This window comes from Leopardus geoffroyi, chromosome E3 (genome assembly GCF_018350155.1).
Source record: "Leopardus geoffroyi isolate Oge1 chromosome E3, O.geoffroyi_Oge1_pat1.0, whole genome shotgun sequence".
Classification (NCBI taxonomy): Eukaryota; Metazoa; Chordata; class Mammalia; order Carnivora; family Felidae; genus Leopardus; species Leopardus geoffroyi.
In genome coordinates this window covers 20,076,505-20,099,001 of record NC_059340.1, presented here as the reverse complement: position 1 = coordinate 20,099,001, position 22,497 = coordinate 20,076,505, and the positions used below count along the sequence as shown (strand labels likewise).

At 57.9% G+C, this 22,497-nt stretch overlaps 1 protein-coding gene across 1 annotated transcript in view; it reads right to left on the bottom strand.

The window, feature by feature from the left end:
- GTF3C1 (general transcription factor IIIC subunit 1) overlaps window positions 1-22,497 on the bottom strand; it is a 75,079-nt gene that overhangs the window by 1,204 nt on the left and 51,378 nt on the right. Inside the window, exons 22-36 of the mRNA XM_045460773.1 lie at window positions 22,121-22,202; window positions 21,794-21,982; window positions 19,930-20,087; window positions 17,767-17,909; window positions 15,593-15,674; window positions 13,753-13,865; window positions 11,955-12,017; window positions 11,015-11,108; window positions 6,898-7,070; window positions 5,235-5,522; window positions 4,815-5,074; window positions 3,550-3,830; window positions 1,895-2,384; window positions 1,180-1,231; window positions 194-386 (exon numbers count right to left, since the gene is read on the bottom strand). Of these exons, the coding sequence (XP_045316729.1) occupies window positions 194-386; window positions 1,180-1,231; window positions 1,895-2,384; window positions 3,550-3,830; window positions 4,815-5,074; window positions 5,235-5,522; window positions 6,898-7,070; window positions 11,015-11,108; window positions 11,955-12,017; window positions 13,753-13,865; window positions 15,593-15,674; window positions 17,767-17,909; window positions 19,930-20,087; window positions 21,794-21,982; window positions 22,121-22,202 (2,661 nt within the window). The remainder of the gene's footprint in view (window positions 1-193; window positions 387-1,179; window positions 1,232-1,894; window positions 2,385-3,549; window positions 3,831-4,814; window positions 5,075-5,234; window positions 5,523-6,897; window positions 7,071-11,014; window positions 11,109-11,954; window positions 12,018-13,752; window positions 13,866-15,592; window positions 15,675-17,766; window positions 17,910-19,929; window positions 20,088-21,793; window positions 21,983-22,120; window positions 22,203-22,497) is intronic.

The following is a 22,497-nucleotide window of genomic DNA, read 5'->3' as shown; positions in this document are numbered from 1 at the left end:
CCCAGGGCCGGGGCAGGAGACAGGACCCCAGGGCCGGGGCAGGACACAGGGCCCCAGGGCTCCAGGGCCGGGGCAGGACACAGGCGTGGGGCTCATCTCTCGGCAGGGCTGGGGGGTAGGACTCTCTGGGGCGGGGGGGAGTCTCGGCACCCTCAGGCCCATCCTAGAAACCCCCCCGACGGCCCGGCCGCACCTGGAGCAGCTCGAGCACGGCGACGGGCTGCAGGACGCCCTGGTAGTGCTGCAGCAGGCAGGTCTCGGGAATGCCGGGCCTGGTCATGATGTGGTAGAGGACGGCCTCCATCATGCCCTTGCACACCGGCACGTTCAGGTGGCCGTCCACGATGCGCCACGGGCGGGCAACGAACGAGATGCCCTCGCCGTCCCTGCGGGGACGGCAGTCCGCTGTCAGGCTTGGCGGGTGAAGGGACAGGCTCGCAGACACGCAGACCCCCCGCTCCACAGATGGGACGCCGAGCCCCTTCCCACCTGGATGGAGGAGTCCCGGCCCCGGGGCCCAGGATCACCGGCTGAGGGGACCCGTTCCCCCTCAGCCTCAACCGAGGCCTCGATGAGCCCCCCGCCGGACCCCCACTGGCTGGGGACGGAAAAGAGCTTCAATTTCTGGATTCACCAGCTCCATCCCGGACCCTGAGGCAATGGCTGCCTGCACACTGGGCCAAGCTGGGGTCCTTATGCGGAAGCTCTACTTCCGTGTCCTATCTGGTAGCCCCCCCGCCCCCTATCCCCAGGACCGGTCTGCCGCGCGGGGTCCAGGCACAGGACAGGCCCGGCATCGGCTGGACACTTGGCTCCGCCTGCCCTGCCTGGGCCCTGGAAGGGCTGCATCTGAGCCAGGGGCGCTCGGCCCCGCCAAGCTGAGGGCCACGTACGCACTTGTGGGGGTGCCCCCCCACCAGAAAGGCCACGGTTCCAGATGGACCCACACTGCAGAAGCCCACACCTCGGGCCCTCGCCCACCGCACGCGAGAAGCTCCTGCCTTGTGCCCCCAGCAAGCGGGACAACGTGCCATGAGTCTGCAGGTTCCCCCGCCGAGAACCACTGTGTCCGACTGTGAACCACCTCCACGTGATGATCGCTACGGGGACCCTGGGGCATACTCCCCACCGTCGCACCCACGCCCCGCCCAGGCCCCCCGAATCTGGGCACACACTCACTTTTCCCATGCTGCCTGGGACAGGCTGCCGGCCACAGAACTCTCTGCCGAACCTGACAGGAGAGGGAAAGGACAAGGGAGACTAAGGGGCGGAGTCCGCCTCTTCCTCCTCCCTCCGTGCGACACTCACGTGCGGGCTCTGGGGCTGAGGAAACAAAGCCGGCACACCCAGAACGAAGCCGGGTTGGGCCACGGCGTGCGAGTGTGAGGGGTGTTCCCAGGGCCCCGAGGAGCCCCCACAAGGGGAGCCAAGCGAGCCCCTCCCGCCCAGAAGCCCTGACCGCAGAGCTCTGTGCATAAACCCCAGGCAAAGACCTTCTGAAGCCCCGTGAGGAGGCCCGCGTTGAGCCCAGACAGGAGCGCTTTCGCCACAGGGGAGGTTTCAGTCCCCGTGCGTCAGCCGGTCCCGACGGAAAGCGAGACGCCTCCTATTTCAGGCACCGCTCCCTCGCACGGGACACCTTGGCACACACGGCCCTCCAGAAGCACCCCGGTGACCACGCTTAGAACCCCCACCCCCACTCAGGAGTCTGAAGCCCTCTAGTGGAAGCAGCAAGCGGACGCAGGCGAGACCTTTCTACGCGGAGACAGGAAAGGCTGGAGGCAACGGCCTTCTGTGGCCGGGGGCAGGTTCCCAGCGGCACGCGGGGACTGCTCGGACCCGAGGGCAGAGAATGGGCAGGTGCGGGAGGGTGGGCCGGCGACAAGGCTCGTACCTCTGGGGTCTTCAGATCCCTCTGGAAGCTGGGCCTGACAGCTCAGCGGCTCCTGGCCTAGAGGGCTGGCTGCCCTCAGATTCTCTTGGAACTCTCGCCCGGCCTCCAGCGCCCCCGGGGCAGGCTCCTTCACGCCCGCGTCTCCGGGAGCTGCTGGCGGAGCAGGCGCTGGGGCTTCCGGCTCCTCTTCTGCTCTGGGCCTGGGGCTCAGGGCCAAGCGCACATCCTGGAGCGCGGGCCTCTTAGCGGGGGGCTTCTGGGGACTCTCCAGGTCGCTTTCCCCACCCTGATGGGCCACATCGCTGCTCGTCCAGCTGGCACGCCTCTTGGTGCTCCGGGGGCTCCGGGGGTCTTCTCTTTGAGCGTCCACATCCTCCTTTTTGCCTTTCAGCCGCACCGAGTGCAGGAGCCAGGGCTGGGCAGAGGCCATGGCCACCAGGCGAACAGTGTTGCCGCCGACCTCCACCACCTGGTGGTACTCCAAGAGGTCCTAGGAGAAGCAGGGGACACACTGGGTCTGTGGGGGACCCCACGATCCTCACGCCCGCTTCCCTTGCCCGATGTGTCTGAACGCCCTGAGCAAATGGCAAGCCCAGTCCCTCCAGGACGGACAACTCGGGGCCCAGGTCTGCCTTCCGGCCCCAGGTGGGTGCCAGCTGGCCGTGTGGCCCTCTCTAGGCTTGGTGTGAACTTCGGGGAACCGAAGCTGTGCCCTTGACACGGCCATCAAAGCGTCCTCCCAGGGGACTCAACACCCCGAGCTCTGTAAAGGCCATGACCGTTCCCACATGAATGATGGGAACTCCTCTCGTACTTATGCCAAGCCCTGCTTCCGAGGTCCTTGTTCTGATCTAGGCACTGCACCAACGCTGGGTGGTCCTTCTTTTCATTTCCAGATTCGAAAACCCATAGGTCAGGGTTCAAGAAACTTGCCCCAGTTCACGTCCCGAAACCAGGTCAGGCAGGACTGGTGGGGGGGTCATGTGGGCACTCGCCACCTGGGGCCCGGGGCTGGGCAGCAGGGAACACAGGGAGCCGCCTGACCCGTGTCGGTTTACCTCCTAGAGCTCCAGAGGCAGGAGTTATGTGAACAGTGAAACACCACGTGAATGGTCGTCACGACCCCTCTCTCCTGTCCTGTGCTCCTAAAAACTGGTTTGATAACCAGGAACACTGGTCTCTACTCTCCTCCCCCACCATGAACGCTGCAAGGCAGGCATCTCTGTGACATCACCAATAGCTGACGTGCATCCCACTGCTTCCAACTACGGACGACACACAGGAGGGCGAGCCAGGCCCCACGGCACTTGATTTAAGAGGTCCATCTGTTTTGACATTCTCTGGGTTCAAGGGTGCCTGACGAAACTGGGCCCAGGCAGGTAGAGGGGTGAGTACGCGGGGCCAGGGGCAGGATCCCCGGGAGTCACGGCCGCGGACATGGCCCTACTTGGCTCTGTCCAACCGTGCTGTGTGGCTGAAGCAACGGGGCCCAGGCTGCCAGACCTTCTAACATCCCAAAGCTGGGTTTTAGGCAAAATCTCCTATTTTTAATCTTGGCAAGTAAGTCCACCACGCATCCCAAGCCACGCCCACCCACTGTGTGCATCTGGCCCCCGAGCTGCAGCTGCCCCAGGTGACCCGAGAGCACGGCTCACCTGGACGTAGTCTGCGAAGGTCCTGGTGCGCTCGCCATCTGTCCCCTCGAAGGCGGAGAACCACCTGCTCAGCTCCACTCGGTCTACCCCGAAGCACCCCGTGGCTGCAATGGCCCCCTGGACCTCCAGGGCCGCGCACACGTCTCCAGGTTCATACCCGGACAGCTCCACCTGGTGGACAAACTCATCCAAGCTGCAGGGGCCCTCCTGGCTGTTGATCAGCCTGGTGAACGTGTCGGGGAGGCAGGATATTCCCACGGGGAGCTCTTCCAGAGATGTGACTGTGAAGACAGGGACCCGAATCAGCCCACACCGGAGCACAGGCTCCAACGCCAGCTCACTGCCCCCCCGGACAGCAAGGGGTCACCCTCTGGCTGCACAGGGCACGGCCCCTGGCGGTCGGGCTCCCGACACGTGTCCCTTGATGTCCCTTAGGGCCAGGGTGTGAGAAGTGCAGCCAAGGAGCCCCGGAGGGGGCCCTGCCTTGTCGGTGCTCCCGTGTTCCCTGCTCCTCAGACCCTGGGAGACATCGCAGGCCCCCGCCCCCAACTCCCACGTGTGCTTTCGCAAGCGGGGCCGGTGTGCGTTCTTCCCGTAAAAGCTGTCTCTGCCACGACCACGGTCACACGGATCACGTTTTCGCCCAAGCCAAACTCCAGACAGAGCACAGAACACTAACTGGGGTTTTGACACTGAAAGTAAACACCGTGCAGCCCGACGGGGGAAGGCGAAGGAAAGGCGGAGGCAGGAAAGGGGTGGGAAGGGGCCCGAATGTGTTCACTTTCTGTGGGGGGAGAGGAAGAGACTGCCTCACGTTCAGGGTATGTGGGAACGGAAGGTTTAAGCAGGCTACTTAGAGCTTCAGACGTAATTAACAGAAGAGACAGAAAGAGTATAAAAAGTGTAAATGAGGGAGGTGACAGACAATGAATATCAGCCGAACACCCGACTGTCCTAGCAAGAGGTCAGAAGTGACACGTAAGCAGTTTGTGTAAGTATGTGATTTCAAGCGATGGAGGGAACCGGCAGTATGACGAGGCTGCGTGGCGAGTGGGCCAGGACACGGGGCCCAGGGGGCCACCTGAGGGTGTAGGCCTGCACGTGGGACTGAGGGAAAGGAACAGAAGACACGGGGTCCGCTCTAACGCGGCCCCTGGCCCCTGGGGGGTGGCCCAGGAGGGGAAGGGCTGGCCAGCGGAGGCTCCCCCGCGAGGCCTGGGGGTGGGCGAAGGGGGTCGGAGCGTGGGGCGGCCGGCGCCACTCACCGATGGGCCAGAGCCGGGTGGGCGCCGGGGTGCGGCGGAGCCGGAACTTCACCAGACAGGAGTTCACCACGATGCTGTCGTTGGGGTTCAGGTTGCGGGTGCTGACGATGCCGGGCGCGCAGTAGCCCCGCATCAGCAGGTAGTTGGTGTGGGAGGCCTGGCGGGCTTTCACCTCGATGGCCCGGTGCTTGCCCCCAGAGCCCTCGTCCAGGTCTTCCTCTTCGTCGTCATCCTCGTCCAAGCCCCCGTCCTTCCCCAGGCTGGGAGAGGAAAACGGACCTAGGGGACCGCGCACGAGCCGGGCCGTGGCCACTCCCCCAGGGCATGGTCGCTGTGACGTGAGAGGAAGCCCCGGTGCCGGAGCCCCGGCTGCGCTCAGAGCAGCGTGCGTGCCCCACCTGCTTACACCCCAGCCCTTACCTCTTAATGACCTCGTTCTCCACCATGGAGCTGTCCACCACCACGATCTGCTCCGGGATCCGGACGTCCACGGAAATGAGGCCCAGAGAGAAGAGGGTCAGGGCGGCCACACAGTGTCCTCCGGGGCCGTCCAGAGAAAATGCCACCATGTCGCGTGCAGGCTCATTATTATCCTGGTCTTTGAAGGAAAAATTATCAGGCTGGTCCAACTTGCCGGCGGCCAGGATTTTCTTGAAGAACTGGAACGATTCTGTGCAGACGGTGCTTGGAAATCGCCAAGTAAAAATCCTGTGTGGAAGAAACGGAGGTAAGGTCCAAACTGAGGACGGGATGTTGGAGGGCTTCGCGTGGATGGGCTATGGGCGCTTCAGACCCTCGCCAGAACTGGCCACACCAGCCCCCCCGCAAAGCCCTCTTTTCCGCCTCTGTGAGGGCGCCGCGTTCCAATTCCCTCTGCATGTGCCTTCCCTGCTCACCGGACACCCGCACGGAGGGGCCGTGGCCTTTCATCTAACCCGCTACTCCACGCCTCGCGGCCTTTCGCTATGAACAGGCGCCGAATTGGGGAAGGCGGATGCACGTTTTGTTAACGGTAACCTTTATGCGAGGCAAGCCCTGAACCACAGGGAGATGAGAGGACACGAGTGTGTCCGTCTCACTGTCTCCATGAGGCGGCTGCACAGTCAAGGCCTGGTCTCTGTCCACAAGTGTGTCTTCCCATATCGCTGTAATGCGGGCCCAGGTCCCAGGGAGGGACCCAGAGGTCTTCCTGATGTGAACGCCACCCCTTGGCTCACAGACTAGAATGCTGCAGGGGAAAAACGGTCGAGAAGTGGCCTTGCTGGACCTGGACCCATGTCTCCTGCCTGCCAAGCCACGGCTCTTTTTACTGCAGCAGGCAGCATCCCAGGAAGGCAAAGGATGCAGCAGGTCACTCGGGAGGGGCCTTCAAGAAAGGCGTGAGCGTCTGGAGTTACGGGCAAAGGGATGCCTAAGAAAACCCAAACCCCCTCATTTTGCTGCTCTTCTGCTTTTGACGACCTCAGTGCAGATCTGAGGACGGACAAGGAGAACAGCCTGGAGAAGAGGAGGCCAGCCAAGGCCGAGGGCTGCCAGGGAGAGGAGACTCCTGGGACTATTTCCACAGATTTCCTTTCCATGTGTGTGGTTAAGGAGGCCAGTGGCACAAAATGCGGAGCGGGTGACCAAGACCAGCCACGCCGGCTGCGGACCACGCCGTGAGGAGGGCTCCCGTCAGGAGGCGCTCCGGAAGGTGACTCACAGCATCCCAAACCACCACTCAGGTGGCTGGTGTGCTGCAAACGGAGTCTGGAAAATATGGGATGGCTTCAAGATGAAGCCCGGAGCAGCTCTGAGCTGTGAGAATGACCGATTAGGCCCGACCACGAGGCTGTGCCGTTAGTCGAATTGTTACGTTAGAAACTCATTTTGGTAAATGTCCCAGAACAAACCATTGTGAGCACTGCCCTTATCCCCACAGCAGGTGGCACAGGCGCAGAGAAGGAAACTCGTTCCAGAAGCTGCACCCTGCACTTGCGGCCACGGGAGGGCCCCATGCCCCCTGGAGGTGACCCCCCCCGCCCCCGGAGGTGACGCCCTGCGCCTTCCCCAGCCCCACCCCCCCCTCCCCGCCGGGGCTCACCTGTAGTAGGTCTGGGACAACTGGTAGGACATGGGCACGAAGGGCAGAGCCCGGTTTTTCTTTGGGCCGAGCATGTGGTTGACGCGGCGCCGGTTGACCAAGCTCCTTTTCTGGCACTCCATGAAGGCCTTCACCAGAATATGGTCCTTGTATTCCCGGTACAGGCGGAAAGTCTGCGACACAGCAAGGCAGCGGGTGAGCAAGGTGGTCCCGCAGCTGGGGGGGTGGGGGGAGCAGACGCTACAGCTGGTCTGTAGAGGAGGGGCCCACAGGGGGACAAGGACACCTGGGGGTGTGGTGCGAGAGTGCGCAGAGGAAGCCAGCAGTTCCGACCCTCAAACTTCTCCCTCCCATCACGTCTCACCCCAGAGACTACAGAGAGGGACAGGCAGCTGGGAGAAAGGACTGCTCTGCACCCCACAGCTAAGTCTTGGATAAAGACAGTGGGAGTTGGGGCGCCTGGGTGACTCAGTCGGTTAAGCGGCCGACTTCGGCTCAGGTCATGATCTCACGGTCCGTGAGTTCGAGCCCCGCGTCGGGCTCTGTGCTGACAGCTCAGAGCCTGGAGCCTGTTTCAGATTCTGTGTCTCCCTCTCTCTGACCCTCGCCCATTCATGCTTTGTCTCTTTCTGTCTCAAAAATAAATAAACGTTAAAAAAACTTTTTTTTAAATAAAAAAAGACAGTGGGAGTCAACGCAGAATCATCTCTGATATCACTCTTTTCCCTACTCCTCACTCAGCCCATTAGCACGTCTGGTTGGCTCCGCCCACACAGTATGTTCCCAAACACGTCCGCTTTACTCCGTCCACACCATCTGGCCAACTGGCCCAACAGCAAATGTCCAGCATCCACTAGACCCCAGGACAGTTCCTGCTAGGCCTGTCTCCTCAAAAGTGCTGGCCAGGAAAAAGTATGGTCACGGTCTGAGCATTTTAGGCTTGGAAGGTTCTCTGCCGCATCGCCCCCAGAACCACGAGTGCCAGAGAAGACAGAGGCTCGTGGACTTCGAGGGAGCTTCCGAGGCCACATTGCTGGGCAGGGGTGGGACCAAGAAGAGGCGAGAACGAGGCCTCGCCCTCAAGTCCAGTGACCTCACCACTGTGCCATGGCAGAGGGACTTAGGAGATCAGCAGAGCCAAGGCAGGAGTCAGTCGGGGTGCTGGCCGGAGGGGGATCTGGGCACACACTGGGCCTCGTCAGTCTGAGGCCCACAGACCACCCTCGATGTCTCTAGACAGAGCTTCGACGTCAGGCATGGTGCACAGACCATCAATTCTGAAGGGAAAGCACTGCATGGGGCAGAGGGAAAGAGGCGGGAGAGGGGCCAATTTGCCATCATTCCTCTCCTCTGGGGAGGGAGGAGCTGGCCTCCACTTCCTGTGAAAAGCCCTGTAACCTACCCCCAAAACCACACTGTACACACTGTATGTTAGTCAACTTGACGATAATTGTATTTAAAAAAAGAAAGGAAAAAAAGAAAAGCCTTGGGTGATGGGCATGCTCCCCAGATGACTGCTGGTGCAGGAGCACTCACACCAAGCCTGGGGAGTGAGCGAGTGGGGCCCAGCCTGCCAGATACGCGAGAGGCAGTCGACCACGGCCCCCCGGGAGTGGCTACTTCCCTGCAGAGCACCTCCGGAAGTTTGGGGCTGCAGGGAGCCTTGAGGTATCCCATATAAGGCCTCTGACCTCATCCCCGATGGCTCTCCAGCGTTCAGTGCCAGCGGGCAGTCACTGACGAAGCACCCGCCTCTTGCTGTGGCCCAGGCACTGCCTCACGCAACTTCCCACGCCCCCGGGGGGCAAGGAGAGTGATGAGGCCTTCGGCACCACCCACCAGAACCCAGACGCCGCCTGCAAATGGAACCGGAGGAGGGACAGCAGCAAGATGACGCGGGGGACGAGGCCCTGGCTGGGACGCGGGGATCTGGCTTTGGCCGTTAACTTTGGGGCCGGGCTTGCTTGTGTGATGAGCGGTTGGACTGACCCCCGAGGTCCCGTCCAGCTCGAATCCCTGCTGGGCAGAAGAGCCAAAAGGTCCCTCCATGGCCACAGGTATAAAGTCGGAAATTGGGATCTTTATGGGCAATGCTGGCAGTAAATTAAAAAGATTTTTTTTTCTTTTTAAACAAGCTTGGGTCTGACAAGACAGAGCCAGGGCCAGACTGGGGGCCGTCTGCTTGGGACTTCTGTCCCCCCCCCCCCCACCCCGTTCCATTCTTGTTCTCTGTGTGTTGAGGCTCCCACAAGGCTTTGCCCTCTTTATCTGTAAAGTGCTGGGATGCAGGAGGGGCGAGGCACCACCACCAGCCTCCCACTCCGAGACGTACACACGTCGCGTGAATAAACGTGGCTCAAGTGCTGCGTGGCACCGAGGGGGGCAAGAACAGGATGACTGGGGACCCCTCCACCACAGCTGCATCTCACGGTGACGAATTAAGAGAGGCATGGGAAGAGCGTTCAGTCTTGAGTCTGCAGAGGCCTGGCCATTGCTGTAAAAGGACCCGGGCCGGGGCGGTGCTCTGAAGCGCCACCAGGTCACACGGGGTCACGTATTTTCCCTAAATCGCTCCGTTCCCCCCCATTGCTCCTCATCTCCTCTGTGGCCAAAGTAACAATCACCATCTGGAAGATACGTGCAGTGTCCAAGCTGGGTCTACACCGTGTCTTCCCCCAGGGTGCTCCGAGGACCCTGGTCAGAATCCTGGGGCCGGCAGCATGCTTGTGAGGATCCCACCCCCTCTGCGGTCTCTGGGCGCGGGGCCTGGGGGCCACATGCTGCAAGGGCTCCCTGGTGGATGAGGAGGTACCCAAAGTTTGGGACACTACCTGTCTGAACTCATCAGTGGGATTAGAAACAGGGGCGCCTGGGTGGCTCAGGTCATGATCTTGTGGTCTGTGGGTTCGAGTCCCGCTTTAGGCTCTGTGCTGACAGCTCGGAGCCTGGAGCCTGCTTCAGATTCTGTGTCTCCCTCTCTCTCTCTCTCTCTCTCTCTCTCTCTCAAAAATGAAGAAACATTAAAATAAAATAGGGGCGTGTGGGTGGCTCAGTCGGTTAAGTGTCCGACTTCAGCTCAGGTCACGATCTCGCGGTCCGTGAGTTCGAGCCCCGCATCGGACTCTGTGCTGACAGCTCAGAGCCTGGAGCCTGCTTCAGATTCTGTGTCTCCCTGTCTCTCTGACCCTCCCCCGTTCATGCTCAGTCTGTCTCTGTCTCAAAAATAAACGTTAAAAAAAAATTAAAATAAAAATAGAAGAAAATAAAAAAAAAGAAAGAAAGAATACCATCCCTTTTTTTCATATTTGTCCCTCTTGTGTTCCAAACTGGGCTGATTTGGTAACGTAAACCAGCGCTGAGTTTCAGATTTGGAGGTTAAATACAAAAGTGAATAGGTTCCACTTGGAATACACCTGTGCGACCATCAAAAACAAGGGAGGCACTGGCTTGGGGCGGGGGGCAGGTCCTTCTGAGCACCTCTCCACTGGGGCCCTGGAGCCACATGGACTCTGGGTCGACGGAGAGTCGTGTGATCGTGGGCATTTGCTTTTTCGCGCCCTGGGAAACACAAGTTTCCTGTTTGTAGCGAGTGCTAATTAATACCAGCACCTCCCCAGGCTCGGGATGGGGTTCAAGGAGAAGCGCCTGCCTGCCCTCCACCCTCACTCAGCCAAGATAAAGCAGCATTACGTTCTAAGACGTTCTCAGGAGAGGTCTAAGCTCGTGGCCCAGAGAAAGGCAGGCTTCCCGCATGGTGATCTCCAGAGATCAAAGTATCTCGACATTTAGAAGTTCTGATTTGGGAAGATAAGCTGTACAGCTCAATTGCTGCCTCAGTCCTTTGTCATGGCTCACCTCCTCTTCTGCCTAAGTTTCTGCCTTAAACATCAGACCGAAAACCTCAGCACAGGAAGGATTTGGGGGGACGGTCACTGGATCCTGCCGCCACACTTCCAAGATCAAAGAAGTGAGGGCGCGAGTCTCAGGGGAAATCGGACCCCCCGAGACAGCACAGCTGAGAAGAGAATGAGCGAGGAGGGCCTCCCTCGGCTCCCGCCTCTGACAGGGCGAGCCCCACAGGCTCCCGCAAAGCTGCCGCTGGGTGCCCACGACCCACCTGAAACGACCGGCAGGACTCCATCTGGCTGTCTGAGAGGGCCAGCGTGCTCTGGACCAGGTTCTGGAGCACCAGGAAGTGGATGTCATCCACGCTGAAAGACAGTGGGGTGGGCGGCAGAGCACGTGAGGCCGTGGGCCACGGGCACTGCTCACTTTGGGTAGATTCAGTTCTTGTTTTCAAAAGTGCTGCCTCCCATGAAAGTGCTATGAATGCCTAGACTATTCATAAACCAAAACAAAACACATGGTGGTTTTTAAGCCTTACTAACTGCTCCATGTTTGCAGGAAAAAACGTTTCAGTCTAGTGGGTAAGTGGTGCCGTACCCTGGAAACAGGTGTGCGTGACAACTGACAAATGTAGTTAGGGCTGAGATTTTTTTCAGTGCACCTACCTACCTACCTACCTACCTATGAGATCAAGAGTAGCACGCTCCACTGACTGGCCCAGCCACGTGCCCCATTTTCATCCAACCTCCAACAAGTTTTTCCTCCAAAAAGGAGAGGCTTCTCATTGAAATGTAGAGCTAAAATCAAACTGAATCTTGGTTATCCAACATGAGAAAAACCAGCTGAGCTTTCTAACCAGAGCTTTGCATGGAAAGCTCACGGGCTGAGAACTGTAACTGTCTCCTCAACTCACTTTAAGGCTGAGCCACTGCTATGTGAGGCTCGGGTGGGCAAGCTTTTCCTGGAAAGGGCCAGATAATAAATATTTCGGTCTTCGAGGGCTGTGTGGTCTCTGCCATCCATAGCCACTTGACCTGATGTTGCAGGATGAAACCAGCACAGACGACCCACAGAACAGGCCGCGTTTGCACACAACTTCACCTTCAAAGACGGCTGGCAGGCTAGGTCGGGCCCGGGGCGTCTCCTGCGCTAGGCCGCAGGCAGCCGGGATCATGGGCTGAGGGAAAGGCACTCAGTAAATCAGTACCTACCTATTAAGTTCATCCTCTTTCCTGGTCAGATCCTTTTCGTCTCCAATCGCCAAAACTCGGTATCTGCATAAGGGACGAAAGGAGAGCACGTCAGTGGAACACAGGAGACCTTCGCTGCACGGATGCTTGCTCAACGTGGCCATTTGCTGGCGGCCGTGCTGGAGAAAATGTGAAACTCGTTAACATTCAAACACGTACGTGTCGATTACAATGAGAAAATACCATACTCCGCTCATCAAACGAGCGCGCTGGTAAAAAGAGGGTTGAGAAAATGAGGAGTGTTCATTTATGGACAATTATGAAACAACACGGAAAAGTGCCTATTGGCAGAGAGCCACCGCTAATTGTCAAGGGAAGGGGATCTAAAATCGTGGGCCCATCAGGATTAAAAACAAGCATAAGAAAGATGTCTGGAAGAAAATATCTCAAAAGAGGGAGTAGCTATATTAGATAGCAGGCTATGTCCCCATCTGTGTTTCTGAGCTTCAAGTAATGTTGTTTGTGTTCCTACCAAGCAAACAAATACAAGAAGAGAAGTCCAATGTGCCAGCCGTTGCATTACAGAGCCAGGCAATTCAATGTAAGACAAAATCGCAGAACTCACTTAAAAAAAATAATGGCTGTTCATTTGCAAGACATTTCTTTGGCTTCTATAATTCTAAAGTCAAAATTTGTCTTGGCAACAGTAAATTCTTCCTAAAATTTAGTTAACAGGAAATGTGAACTGGTTTTAGTCAAAGTATTTGGATCCATTTTCTTTTTTGCCTGTCCTGCCAGAATGCTCCAGATCAAATTTAGTGTTAAACTGTTACAACTGGGCGGGACTTCTTCCTTCCTCCAGATGGTTCATGAACTCTCCTTTAAAAAGTAAGAAGGCTTTATTTTAACCGTATTTTTTTTATAACTAAAAGTTGCCTTGTAAATTTACTGAAAACATGCAGGCCATTTGAAACATCTTTAAGACTGAACATAAACCATGCCCTTTGAGAGTTCTGGGGAACTCTGCAAAAATGAGCCCCAAACACAAAAGAAGGCACTGATGTCAACTCTGAAAACAACTACAAATCGCTCGCTGGTATACACGGGCACCACGTAAATTGTCTGTTGGACGGATGGAAGATCGAGATCTCCGGATGAAGCTGTTGGGGCTAAATGGCACCATGTCCTAGGGTTCCCAAACAGGAACCAACAGATGAACGTCCTCTCTACAGGAAGAAATTCAGACATCTAGTGGCCTGAGGGACCACTTTGATGGGGCTGGTCAGAAGGGATTCACAGGTGAATTAGGCAGTGGCAACAGGCCTGGATCACAGAACTCAAGACTTAAAACATTTCACGGGTTCTGTGCTTGGACCCAAGTATGTTCTCCAGGCGCCCAGCGGCCGAGCTGGAAAGAGCTGGGGCTCTGGAATCAGGCCCACCGTGGAAGTTCAAACCCTGGCCCTGTGGGTCACAAGCGCTGCCACCTTGGGAGGGCTACTTCTATCCTGGAGTGTCCTCCTAGGTCAAGTGAGCAATCTTAGTAAAAGCACACCTGGTGCGCGGGGAAGCCCAGATTAAGTCAGTAGCAGGGCCTCTGTGGGAGAAGGAATGGGGGCGCCCGGTGGGGTGCTGGGATGGCACTGGCCTCTCCTTTTTCAAGTCGCCCATGAGAGGAGGCGAGCTGGTTCAGAGTCAGGGGACACAGCCAGGTCAGCTGCAAGGCCGTGGAACTGCTGACCAGGGGAGACGCCCGTGGCCGGTGACTCTTCCTCTTGTCCCATAAGAGTCACACAGAAACTTCCCAGAAGAACCTTACCTGGCAAACAGCTCCTGGAGTGTGTCTGGGGTTTCAAGATTAGGATTCTTCAGGGCTGAACTGAACTTCTCCTTGAGCTTCTCCACAAACTCTTTGTACTCACTGGCACAAACCTTTCAAGATGAGAGAATGAGATTAAGCCGTTTCTCTCCCTGAAGGGAGGTTTTGCTGATACATCAAGGGAAATCTTGTCACAAATTCCCAGCAGCGACCCCCCGGAAATGTGGACTGAGAACCATAACCTCCTCTGCCTTCCTGCCTCCTGAGCCTGCTGAATCCACCTGGGAAGGTGACAGACACACTGGGCCCAGGGATTTTGGGCAAGGAACACGCTGCCAGCCCTCACTCCTGCACTGCCAGCTCTGCCCCAGGCCCCAGGAAGGCCCAAGTGTGTCCCACACTATCCCTGCAGCCTCCCAAGGCTGCGCGCCACCTATCAGCAGGCCCGGCCCGTGCTCCCCTGCTGCCTCCCCCTTCCCAGCTCTGTTCCTCTCTGGCTCACCCTGAGCACAGTGGCCTCGGCCTCCTCCTCCTCCCCTCCCACCCTCAACCGTGGACCCCAAATGGCTCCCTCCCTCCCTGTGCTGCACCCAGCCCAGTCCAGACTAGGGCACAGATCACTCTCCCCGCTGCCTCACCTCTAATCCAGGGGGGCAAGCTGTCCCACGCTGCAGGAGGAGGGCATGCTCCTGCCCCACTGTGGCCCCCTCCCCAGCGCCCTGTTCCCCCTTTCTTTGCTGCCTCTGTCTCAGTGGGTCCCTCATCTTTGGAGTCTAGGCTAAGTGCTAACACCTTCGGAAGCCCTCTGCAGTAGATGCTGCTGGCAGCCCATTTCCGGGGCCCCATTCGTTCTCAGCCTGGAGCCAGCCCCGATCCGATTTGCCCAGCCTCCCAGGAGGAGTCAAGATGAATCTAAACCAATGACAGCAACCTCAGGGGCCTCTGGGCAAGGCTGGCCCCTCGCTGATCCCAGGGTCCAGTGCCACCCTCTCCCCATCCTTCCTGCCCTGGGATTCTGGGGTGGGGACGGAGCTCCACCTGTCAGGGGGCAACCACGAGGTGGCCAGTATGAGGATGAACACTGACCATTAGGGACCAGGAGCGAGTGACAGACTGAACGTGGGGCCTTGATGACATCTCTGTGGCTGCCCCCTTTTGAGGTGCTGGGCACGTGGGAGAAACAGCTGGAAGCCCCGTGGGGTTGTTGTGTTTCGTCATTTGCACCAAAAGCACTCAGTACTCCCTGTGCGACCTCAGCGGTCCTGGGCTTTCCCCTCGGGTGACTGCACTGCTCTGAAGAGTCACTTCTCTGCCTGTCCACTGCCCTGGGCTCCCCGAGAAGGGCTGGGTCTCTGCTGTGACCGGCCTCGCCTGGCACCAGGCCTGACACACGTGCACAGAGCCCGGGGCTGGCTCGGCGAGCGGGGGATGAGGAGACTCTGAGCCACAGGGCAGGGAATCTGGGTCTGGAAAGATGGCTTCACTCCTGTCAGCCACCGGCCCAGCCTGCCCACAAAGTATCCAGAAAACTCAGGCCCCGTCCTGTCTGCTAACTTTCCAGGGAGTCCAGCGGTTTGGGCTTTCCGAAGAGCGGCCCTGTTTTCTTAACGAAACAGGCCCAACTGCAAAGTGGCGTGTCAGATTCTAACTACGTCTGAGAACCGGTGCTAGAGCCACATCAAACGGGGGCCAAAGCCACAGAACTAAGGAGCCGATCTCCCAGACGCGCGGGAGAAACATCCACGTTGTAAGGCCAGCGGAGGCGCTGCGGGACCCACAGGATGAGACGGGAACCCAGAGACCCCTGCCCTCAGGGCAGGCTGAGCCTGATGACGCCTACCTTTGGGTCTTCGTAGTCGCCCTTTCGATTCATGAAGTCCCCGACAAGTGCTTTATCCTGGTACACCTCGGCCAGGCAAACCCTGCAGGGAGGGAGGACAGCCGTGAGGTCTGGCTTGTAACGAGGTCTGTGTTCAGAGTCGCTGGAAGGCTCCTGTTCTAACACATCTGGCCTTGGCTAAACACAGAGTACGATTTCCTTATACCTGCTGGGTGATGACGGCTCTTAACAGTGCAGGATTTGGGGTCAGCCCACCCCGAGTCAAGTCAGGTCTGTGGCCGCCCACACGTCACACGTTCGGCCTCTCCGAGCTTCCGTCCTCCACTTATAAACTGAGAACAGGGACTCCCGCCTGCCTGCCCTCACAGGCATCTGGCCAGGACCAAACGAGATGTCCCATGTGAAGATGTGCTCTAAATGTTAAACTATCACACAGGCCCTGGTGTCACTACGGGAAAGAGCTCTCATCTCCAAAAGAGTTCTCTGTCCACTACACATCTTTGTCTCTCTGCGACGTAAGGAGAGTCTGACCTGCCCACTAAGAAGCGCGGGCAAAGGCAACCCGTGTTTGCAGGGCTGCTATGAGCCGGGCACTTGCACCTCCACAAAGAGCTTGCAAGGTGGAGGCTGTCATTCCATCCTAGAGCTCGGTGAGGTGTCGGGGCCCCACGGTCACCTGCCTGCCGAGGGCCGGGGCGGGTGGGCCAGGGGCGGCTAACATTGGCTGTATCGTTCTGTTCGCAGGTGAGGGCACAGCCCCCAAGCGGATACACGTCTCGTGCCGGGTCCTGCGGCTCTGGGCCGCAGCCCTTCGTGCCCCCCTCACCCAGCAGCCACTGCGGGACAAGCGGAGGAGCATCAGGCAGGGGCCAGGAAGCCCAAGTTCCAGAACTCACTCCACTGCCAACGCACTATCACCCTGGCCGACTTGCATCCTCTCTCTGGGCCTGTTCCCACTCTGAAAAAGAGGGGTTTGGAGCAGGTGACCACAGCCCTTCTAGAAAAGTCTAAGATTCTCCACATACGGCCAAGTGGCTCCCCACAGGAAGGGCCCTCGTGTGCTGGCCCCTGCAGACATCTGGAGACGTGTGTGGTTGTCACGGCCGGGGGTGGGGTGCTGCTGGCATCTAGTGGGTGGAGGCGGGGCTTCTACTAAACATGCTACAGTGCACAGGACGGCCCCACAACAAACAATGACCTGGCCCCAAATGTCAGTCGTGCTGAGGGTGAGAAACTGGTCGCAGTGGTTTACTCCACAGTCCACGGCTGGGCTGTCTCCCTCTACAACCCAGCGGACGGCAGGCAGCCCACGGCTCAGAGTCAACCCGAGCCACGCTCTCCTGCCGACCCAGGGCACGAACAACCAGTCGGTGGGAGCACTCCTTCCCAACCCTGCCACGTGCCCCCTCCTGGCCCCGCTCTCGTGCTGGTGGCAACGCTCGGGCCCCCCCGGGCACAGCCCGGACGCCCGCTGGTCCTCCCCACTCGAGCCCACGCCTGTGGTAGGGGCTGACAGGGCGGGCGACAGCGCCGTGCCCTGTCCGTGGGAGGAAGGCCTGGGTGGGCAGCCTTACTGGCAACCGACAAGCCACAACGAGGATGCTTTGCGGCCCCCGGCCAGCCGCCACCACCACGCGGACCCGACCCTCTACGGGAATGCCGAGGGCGTGCTGAGGACGTAATGGGGACAGTACTCTTGGGTCCGATGACTCTGGTCCTGCCCCGCTTCTTCCTGGAGGGAGCTATGTGACGGGCCCTGACATCTAGAAACGCCCTGAGCGCTGAAGACAGTGGTGAAACTCAGCAGATGCCTCTGCCTCACCACACGCCGCTGGCGGGATGCATTCAGTAAGCCGCCCAGCCTGACTGGCCTCCGCGTCCTTATGGGTAGTGAAGGACAACAGCACGTACGTCACAAGGCTGTCCTGAAGCGTGTAAGACACCGGATACGGAAAACGGTCCAGAGGCAGGCCGAGCCCTTGAAAACTCACGAGCGGTTTCACCCACAGGCCCCAACACTCGGGCAGGCTACGGGCGAGCTATTGCACACTCACCGCTCTCTCTGGATTTTGGAGCGGACTCTTGGGCAAACGAGATGCAAGGAAAGTAAAGAACGAACTAGAAGCCCAGGAGTAACTGTGGCCCCAACTTATGAAAGTTCAAACACGGCTTACTTATAGTTCAGATAGGCTTGGGGGTTTCTGACTATGTAGCGAGCTCTTCGTCCGACCGAATGGGAGGTTTTATCCAGAGACTCTTCAAAGGTGGAGTGCAAAATGTCCCGCACAACTTGCCAGGGGACAAATGGGCCCTTCACCTGGAACACACACAAGCCAAGAAGGAAAATCAGTATCCCCAGAGCCTGCGTTATGGGTCACGATCGTAAAGGACGGGGGAAGGCATGTTCTGCGGCGCCTCCTTCCTCAGCGGACACTCAAAGCCGGCCCCTCCCGGGTTTACTAGGATCATGTTTACGGAGCACTGACGACGCGCCTGGCACGAGTGAGGTGCTGGGCAAAGAATAAGCCAAATCCTCAACAACCGGCGGGGAAGAGTGTTCCAGCAAGTAACAGGTACTCGGAGGGCACAGGGTAATGCTGTCTGGAAGGGCAGCATGTTAGGGAAGGTTATGACAAACGTGTCAGCTGGGCGGTTCTCGAGGTTTAAGAGCACATTGCGTATGCTCAGAAACATTCTGTGCGTTAGTAGAAACAGAAGCACTGAATTAGCTTCACCATCAGAGACTCAGGAGAACATCTCCACCAAAAACATGCAGGAAAGGAGCACCAAGACAGGGAAGGGGCTTGATCACGAGGTTATTCTCCGAAAGCCCCCAGAATGAGGTGGCCCAAGAATGTGGTGTGTATTTAAGCAGATGAGGGGAGGGTCTGCTGCCCCAGAACCAAGCAGGACTCTCCTGGTCCCACCGGCTGCAAGGAGGGTGGGTGGAGGCAGGCACATCTCTCCACTATCACAGAGGCAAGGAACAGAGATCAGGGATGGCAGACTGTCACCTCCAGGTTGTTCCCTGGAGGAAGAACTGGGCTGGAATTTAGGAGGGAATGGGGGGGTGAGAGCATCTGGAGAAGTGGTCAAGAAAAGAGATCCAGCAGGCCTGATGCAGAGGGCATTCTGGGCACGGGACCTCCGCCGGGGCTTCTCTTGGCTGATGCGCCCGAGGACAGGGCACGCAACATGGGCACCAGGGAAGCCGGTGGTGTTACTACCTGGAGGAGGCCCTGGACTACACGGTGGCAGAGCCCATCCTCTGGCGGCTTCTGTGAACCAGCCTGCTTGGACGTTCGCCTACCTGGATGGCTCTCCCCACGCCCTGCTGCAAACTCAGAAGATCAGAGCAGGGCAAAGAGGCAGGAATAGTCAGACTAGGAGTCAGTGAGGCTACTCTGGGGAACATGGTGAGAAGGGGAGCTCTGGCTCGGGCTGGGGAACCTTCTTGGAGGCAGTGACATCAGAGGAAAGGGGAAGAATTTGCTCGATGGGAAGCCCCTCCCCAGCTGCCGGGGTTCAAGGACACAGACCGGGAAGAAGACGTGAGCGTGGGGGACTGTGGCAAGGAAGGTGGGGACCGAGCCGTGACGAAGCCGGAGAGCCAGGCTGAGGCCACCATCACCATCACACACGGATTCGGGGAACAACGACCCAGTGGTTACCATGTGGTGAGCACCGTGCTAGGGGCTGTGGCTACGAAACAAACGGGCGGTCTCCCTGCCTTGAGCGGCAGCCACTCCCACAAGCCAAGAGGGGCCAGAAGCAACAGAAGCAGCGTGAAAAGTCCATGTGCGAAGGACACGGTAAGAACGTGGTAATTACTTCCAATTGGCAGGATCGATGAAGCCTCTCCAGAGATGATAAGCAGTCATGAAAGAAAAATAGGAGTTTTCCAGGCAGGTGAGGGCGGGAGAAGGGGAGCAGAAAGTGTTAGGTGCCCGGTGAAGAGAGTTAAGAACAGCGCTGAGCTGCTTAGCCTGCAGGTAGGCAAAGATGTATGTGTGTTGGCCGAAGGCTGGAAAGAAATGAGCAAGGCCGGGAATATTCATCTGTGGGATTCTGGGAAACGTTTTTCCTGGTGGCCAAGCAAAACAGTTGAGCGTCCCAGGGGCCTTGAGTGTCTGTGTGCGGCCACATAGGGAACAGAGCTCCCCACGAGAGGGAAAGTGAGGCGGCAGGCCAGGGAGGGGCAGGGGCCTGGGGGCCTGGGGGCCCGGGGGCCCAGGGGCCAAACACCTTGGCATTGAGGACGTTGCTGGCGATGGAGAGGGAAAGCGAGGCGGCAGGCCAGGGAGGGGCAGGGGCCTGGGGGCCCGGGGGCCAAATACCTTGGCATTGAGGACGTTGCTGGCGATCCGGCAGAGCATGAGCAGCCCGTCCTCCTGCATGGACCACGTGACGCGCAGCCGGGTCATCCTCTGCAGCGCGCTCTGGTCGGCCTCATCGTGGTAACGCAGCCTCCTGTTTTTCTCTTTGGGGGACTCTTCTAAGAATATCAGGGGGAGAAGAGAGGGAGCTTCTAACAGCCGGATTGGAGCTGGCACTCTGGAGGGGAAGGGTCCCTACTCGGCCAGTGAGATCTGACCAAGGCTATCAGCTACCAGAATCCCATTGTGTCAGAAACCATAGAAACTAACCGCAAAAGACTCGGGCCTTGACAGATAGATACTTTAACCGCTTCTGTCATTTTCTCTCTGGTCAAATTTCATTGTGACAGGCTGGGCAGCCTGAACGCAGCCCATGTCCCATCCCTCCCACCGCGGTGGTAGGCACTTTGAGGGCTGGAGCATGCGCAGGGCCCCCACCATTCTCCCGCTTGGCGACCTCTGAGATGCTGGGCACACTCCGGGGCACCATGGGGACAACAAGGCGCATCCTTCAGGGCTGCCGTGAGGACTGAACCAGACTGGGTATAAAATACCCCGTGTGGTGCCAGTCACCAACATTATGGAGTATTTACTGTATGCCAAGCACTGGTTTAAACTGTTTACATATTAACAACCCATAATCAAAATGCTACTTTGCATCAACTCTATAAGGAGGCAGTTATAATCCCCATTTTGTAGCTGAGGACTCTGAAACACGGTGAGACACGGCAATTTGCCCAAAGTCGCACAGCCCAGTCAGTAGCAGACAGAGGGTCTGAACCGTGAGCTCTTACCCGCCAGGTTCTCTCAACATCTCCTCCCCTCGGGATAGACTCATGGCAGTTTGACAAGGTAAACACCATATGCTACTGCTAATTCCAAGAGACTGTTTGTTTAGGACGTTTCTTCCAAATTAAGGCAGAAGAAAAGTAGGGTGAGAACATTTGGGATTCCACGGGACACCACCACCGGATTTTGCCTTGTGATGAATTCAGGTCTTTGTGAGCCAAACTGACCCCATGCCTATCTGGATAGGCTGAGCTGAAGTTGGGGGGGGGGGGGGGGGGAGGGGGGCGGGGCTTTCCAATGGACACAAGCCTATTTGTTATAAACAGCAGCCAAGTAAACCACTGAAAACAGGTTCCCATTTAAACATTCTGTTCTCATCGGAAAACGGTATAGCTATCAGATCGTTGTTACAACACACAGACCACTTAGATGATGTAAAAATGAACGAAAACACAGGCACCCATCTCCTCACTGTCCTCCTGCTGTCCTTCGCTATAATACTTGCCCAGGGGAAGGATCCAAAACAGCAGTCTAAGACACACCCAGGGGGCTCACGAGACTGGAAGAGATTCTGCAGGCCTGGCCTCACCGACTCCCACCTTTCCTCTGAGTTAAAAACACAACATGACTTTTGAACTTTGCCCCGATTAACATAATGCAATTATCAAAAGCCAAACCAAAAGAATAATAGGATTTTGGCTGGTTGAGATGAGGATTTCTGCTAATGATTTTTGCTAAGGCTTTTTCAGTTGAGATGAAGTTAGAAAATTGAACTGAGGGGCGTCACAAAGCTGAAAGACCCTATAAGACACAAAGACAGAGGAAGCATGTAAGAAGCTTGAGGATCTCTCAGTCTGCCAGCTCGATGTGGAGGACGAGACGGCGACCGTGCACAGTCAGCCCTACAAACAGAGGGAGAAGAGAAGCCCGGGTCTGGGGGCAGAGCTCAGCCCCGGCCGCAGTGAGACTGCAGTCCGTCTCTGAGCCGGAATGTACAAAGACAAGGCCTAGCCGACGCGAGCGACCATCATGGGACCTTTTTTCTTTTTCTTGATCTTCTTTCCGGGGTCTTTCTTCAGCCGTTTCCGCTTCTGGCTTTTCCCACCCCTCACTCTCCAGTTCCGGTCCAGTGTGGGCTCTCGGTCCATCTCGAACTGCTCTTCCCTGTCAGTGCAGAGCTCAGATCCTGCTCTGGCTTCCCCCCAGATATTCAACCTGCCACTGCCTGGAAATAAGCACAGGAGGTGAGCATTTCAGGATGAGCCCCGCGAAGGCCAGAAGCCGAATGGAACGTGTGGTAGGTAGTCACGTGGCCTGGGCTGGTCCCGTGTCTGTTTCCAAGGTGAACCCCCAGCTCACGTACCTCCAGCACTGAGTGGCAACGGGCGCCTGGACAGAAACGTCTGGAGTCTCACCATGAGCCCATTTTCAGATGCAGTGTTCTCCTAAAAGACAAGCGCATCACTGGAAAGAAGCAGGGGCTTCCCTGAATCCCCAGGGACCCAGAGCGTCAAATGCACTGAGGTGTACTGGTCTCTGCCAGAGAGGTGAGAGCGGCTGTGCAGCTGCGTTCCAGAAGCCGTCGGGCTGCCCCTGAGGCTGGGCTTCCCTGGGCAGCCACTTGCTTCTTGCACATGTGCTCCCTCATGTATGACCTGTGTCTCATGGACTTTCTGTTCCTTCTTTAAAAAGGAATACCTGGGGGCGCCTGGGTGGCGCAGTCGGTTAGGCGTCCGACTT